The sequence below is a fragment of the Aplysia californica genome, unplaced genomic scaffold (assembly GCF_000002075.1).
Source record: "Aplysia californica isolate F4 #8 unplaced genomic scaffold, AplCal3.0 scaffold00440, whole genome shotgun sequence".
Classification (NCBI taxonomy): domain Eukaryota; kingdom Metazoa; phylum Mollusca; class Gastropoda; order Aplysiida; family Aplysiidae; genus Aplysia; species Aplysia californica.
In genome coordinates, this window is record NW_004797710.1 from 404,511 (window position 1) to 409,608 (window position 5,098).

The 5,098-nt window shown below is 41.9% G+C and overlaps 2 protein-coding genes across 2 annotated transcripts in view; one reads left to right on the forward strand and one right to left on the reverse strand.

Annotated features, from left to right (window-relative positions):
• LOC101848679 (low-density lipoprotein receptor-related protein 2) overlaps positions 1-5,098 on the reverse strand; it is a gene marked incomplete in the record, with an annotated part of 87,528 nt that overhangs the window by 60,417 nt on the left and 22,013 nt on the right.
• Positions 3,737-5,098, forward strand: part of LOC101846978 — a 4,520-nt gene continuing 3,158 nt past the window's right edge. The window contains exon 1 of the mRNA XM_005104888.3: positions 3,737-4,094. Coding sequence (XP_005104945.1) covers positions 3,987-4,094 — 108 coding nt within the window. The 5' untranslated portion in view covers positions 3,737-3,986. The remainder of the gene's footprint in view (positions 4,095-5,098) is intronic.

Here is a 5,098-nt window from a genome sequence, read left to right on the forward strand (position 1 = left end):
CCCACCCTCTCAACCCACCGCACTTCTAGAAATACATTTACTAAAGCAAAGAAAACAAAGTTTTACTTCCCCGGACCCCTATTTCTCCCCTCCCTTCTTCTGTGCACCCCCACCCCACCTGCAGATGTCTATTTATTTCGCTCCATAGAAATAACCTTTTCCTGTGTCTAATTCTGTAGCTTCCCTTTTTTTTTTTAATACTGCAAATATATGACATGATAGTTTGGTACACCATGGCTATATGAACGCCTAACCAGCTCACACTAATTTCAATGTAACGTAGATACATGGATCGCAGAAGTAACCTTTTCTTGGATCTAATCACAGCCCTTGCCAAAATCATGACCAACTGGAGGATACTGCTGGTTAGAGACACTTTTTATGTATCTGTACTTCCAGAAGCCACCCATATGTAAAATACTTCTACAAGAGCCATATCCGGTGGCATATGTTTGTCAGGATCGTCTAACGAGGAAGTTTTACAGTCGACTTATCCGTTTGTCTTAAGAAGATCTTCAAGGCTTTCTGACCAGAAATATCGGTGTCATGCTCTGCTCAAGGTACGAGGCACCCGCAGATTTTGAAACTCTTTAATAGTATTTCGCTAGTTTATAAGCAACTTTGTCTCTCTACATAAATATATGTTCGATGAAAGGACTCAAAACAATCGATCGTCAACAAGTCATTGTGGGACCAGTGCGCACTCCTTGTGAACGGATGTCTCACTTGTTTACAATGGCGTTTTAGAAGACAGACTTTCCCAAGATTAAATCTAAACGAAACTAATGAAAAACTTAAAATTAAACGACAGTGACTTCAGGCTCCCTGATATAACTGTGCACCCTGTAAATAATTCTGAACCACAGTTAATTGTTTTCAAATTCGAAAGTTAAGTGATTCGGAAGTTTTAGGCGACCAAAGTGACGAACTTTCACACGTGTGTGTGTGTGTGTGTGTGTGTGTGTGTGTGTGTGTGTGTGTGTGTGTGTGTGTGTGTGTGTGAGCTAATACTTATTCATTCGGTGTAGACTGCATTGCACCTCTGGTCTAAGGCACATTTCAGAGTGCGCGCCATTTTTAAATAATACAAGCGGGTGGATCGGAATATAAACATGCAACTCAAAACTGATCACGCCCTAAAAGTAATATGGTAGAGGCGCTTGCTATAAACGCTAAAAACTTTTGAGATATAGCCAGTTTTGTGTCAGTGTGATTACGAACAAAGTTGTCACAAATGAACTTTTAGTTTGTTTGATTAATTTAATCAGTTCGTGTAACAGACACAAGTAGTCATGTAATAAGTCTGTATAACTGTTTGAGCGTTGGCGAGAATACATGTGTTTCACCAATAGTCAAGTTAAAAGATCCTAGCAGTTTCCTTGTGTATCTCATAACGTGCATGCTAGGAAGGAACCACCCCCCCCCCCCAAAAAAAAAAACCCCAACGAAATTACCCCAAACTCCCCTCCCCCCTCACCCCCTAACAAAACAAAGGTGATAAATATATGGAGCCAGTCAACGCACTGTGCCCTCAACTGGAATCATAGCTTCCAAATAAATTTCCCTGTTCAAATCGTTTTCGTGAAAAGTATCTCGGACGCGCCTATAGTTCAGTTGGTATCATGCTGGACTACTGAGTGGATGCCCGCGGTACGCATCCACAAAGTGATGTTCTTGAACTTGGGTTATTTCGGGAGTTTCTGTGCTTGCCCACCTTTCTGGTTAGGTGACATCACAGATGAAAGTGAAATTCGGAAGACCCTCCTCTCAAATGACCTTAGAGGGTTTGTGGGGACGTAAAACCACATAATACCTTCTTACCTGCTTATAGACCTGGTTTGCCCGTAGAAATATAATTATAGTCACACATACACAAACGCAGAGAGAAACAGATGAGATTCAGGATGACAAGCAGATAGACAGACAGGCTTGCAAGCAGGCAGACAGAGACATGCATAAAATCGTCTAGCTCACAAACGCAGAACTCCGCTCCCTTACACCCCGATCGTCACTCTTACCACGAGTTCACACCAAACACTCGGACGAGCGACAGTCGTTCTAACCCTTATACCGGGTACCCACTAAGGATGGGATCAGATCGGGTCCGATCGATCTCCCGACTCGTCTCCTGAAAACAAAGATGGTACATAACAAGATAGTTCACTAAGTCAAAAAGGTGTCCTTGGAAGTCCGCGCATTGGTTCAGATGATTGATGGTCAAGGTTTTGAAGCTCTTTTTCGTTTCTCCAGAAGAAGAATAGGAATAGCATAGTTTGTTAGCTTCATTTTTATTGTTTTTTGCACAAGTATGTAACTCTGTTCGCAAAGTCAGCTCTTTTTCGGAGAGGGCTCCACCGAATTTTGAGGACACTTTTGAATAGGTTCAAAGAGAGGAGTGAACTATCTCGTTGTACAAGGTCTTAGCTGAAAACAAACGTGCTTGTTTTTGAGGCGACGAACCGGGCGATCGGTTTGTGTCGCTATAGCCGCTTTGCGCCCTCAATCTGGCTAGCAAACCGATCCGACCCGACCCGATCGTGCCAATGGGCACCCGGTATCACACAACTAATTGCGCTGACCAGACTAACGCTCGGCCGCTGTCGTTGCTTTGTTCTGAATTAATTAATGAAGGATAGGAGATTTTTGGGTACATTTGGTCAGTCGACCGTTGTCGTTAGAACGACCGTCGCAGGTCCGAGTGTATGGTGTGAACGCACAGGTATGCCACAACCTCTGTGGTGCAGCAAACGTACATGCTATTTCTTATGGCCAACTCTCTTCCTACCGATCTTTCACCCGAAGATTTTGTATCAAAGAAAGTGTACTCCCAAACCTAACACAGCCTTTGAAATGCCTTTTTCATGTCGAATCAAGTTTTAGGCTCCTACTAAAGTGAACCCTCCCCACCTCCCTCTATTCCCATAGAAAGAAAGAAAGGATCGATTAAACAACAACGCAAGTGGTTGGCGGGTGCTCAGGTGTGGTTTACTCATTTTTTCCTGTCAAACATCTAGGGTCCTTATCTCTCCTCTTTTTTTCTCTTTGTATGTTACTGTCTAGTAAGACGTCTAATCTTTAGCACTTATATGAATTTATTGTGTTGCAAGTGCCGTAAAACTTTCACTAGATCTAAAATCTGAACCAAACAAGCTGAACCATACATTATCTGGGCTCTGAGTAACGCGTTTCTACCGCTGCTGCCAGTGAGGACCGTCATGCTCTTGGTTCTCGCCCTAAACACCCCTGGAAATGCAGAGCGCAGATGTTTCTCTAACACATGAAACAAAGTAAAAGTAAACTTGGGCCCTCCATTCAGAATTTACTTGGTCTAGTACTCACACCAGGGGGTCTTCCCTCTGAGTAGAGCCACTTTGGATCGCCTTGACATGTGCGCAAAAAAAATGATTTTAACTATTCTTAGAAGGGGTGTCAAAATTTGATTTTAAGAGAAATAGCTCTGAATTGTGTGAAATCCATGTGGCGTTAATAATCAAATTTATTTGTAAAATTTTGGCGGGGGGGGGGGGTAAAAAGGAACAAATAAAATGTCGCTTTAAGCATACTCCTGGGTAAATTTTCCCCCATAACATAATAGCTATTACCAACAGTATCTACTCTTCTGAGAATGTCAGGCGTCCTATTACGAGATAATAGGGCACTTAAATAGGTTAGCTCTGGGCCCAGCGACCTCGCCAAATTGGACATAATGGTTTCATCCGCGAAATAAAAACTAGAGAACGCTAAATGTGTAACATGACTGCAGTCAAGAGGACACAAGCACACATACACGTTCGCTATCCGACCACGGGCTGGCCATAAACAAAAGGAATCACTTTTAAACAACAAATAAGCGTTTGTTTTATAAAGCTAATGATACGGGAGAGATTCTTGGGGACATACCATTCTCCTTGGAATTTCCTACTCTAAAGGAAAAAAATTGATATTTCTTATAGGGATTGAAGTGGCTTTATTTGTTAACCGGAAAAATGTTGCAAAATGCTCTCAGATATGCACTGGCGGTATTCGTATCTTGCCTTTTAATTTTGGCAGATTGTAGATATAATAGATATAGTTATGGCGCTGCGGACAAAGAGGTAAGTGTTAGCTGAAATGGTATGTAATATATGTACACGTATTTGAAAACTATTGCAGAAAAGCAACCAAAATTATATTTTTTTAAGTTTCCAGAAAATCAGATTCAAAGTTCAAACCATTTGGTACCTTGATCGTCACTGTATCGTGACTTATTCTCTTTCTACGGGGTACGTAACTCACCAATGACTGTGTTGCTCGGTTTGCCAATTTTCAACTTAAATTATAATGTAACACCCATGCTATTTTGGCAATGGCTCAAGAATTTCGAGACTGTGACTTTGGTGGTTTTTTACATTTTGCTCTTCGTTTATTTCATGTTGTATGGAAGTCTCAAATCAGAACTCACAATGTGAGTTACGGGAATCTCTTTTTATGCGAATCGGATCCTCGGTTGGCGTAAAGCACGTGAGCTCGGAACAAATGACATAATTTTACCAAGTATCGTAAAAGATGCCAACTCAGGGTTATTATGTTGTGATTTACGAGTGGCACGCATACAGAGAGTTGAGCCTTTTAAGGTAGAACAGCTAACAATATGCATTACCCGTCCAGCCCGGGAATGGATGGATAAATAGATGGATGGATGGATGGGTGGTTGGATGGATAGGAGCATGTTGAATCATAGGTATGTTTGTATATGGAAGTATGCATGCACAATTCATCTATTTGCCTGTCGGCATGTAGGTAGGTAGGCAGGTAGGTAGGTAGACCTACATACTTGCGCACATACGAACATGTGTAAGAGTATAAATGTAATTAGTGTATTTCTCTGACTCTCTTTCTCTCCCTCCCTCCCTCCCTCCCTCTCCTCTTTCACCCTCCCTCCCTCTCTCTCACCCCTCTCTCTCATTCCTCTCTATCTCTCCCTTTCTCTCTCTCCCTTTCTCTCTCTCTATTTACCTATCTCTTTCTCTCTCTCTCTCTCTCTCTCTCTCTCTCTCTCTCTCTCTCTATCAACTCTATCTATCTATCTATCTATATATCTATCTATCTATCTATCTAT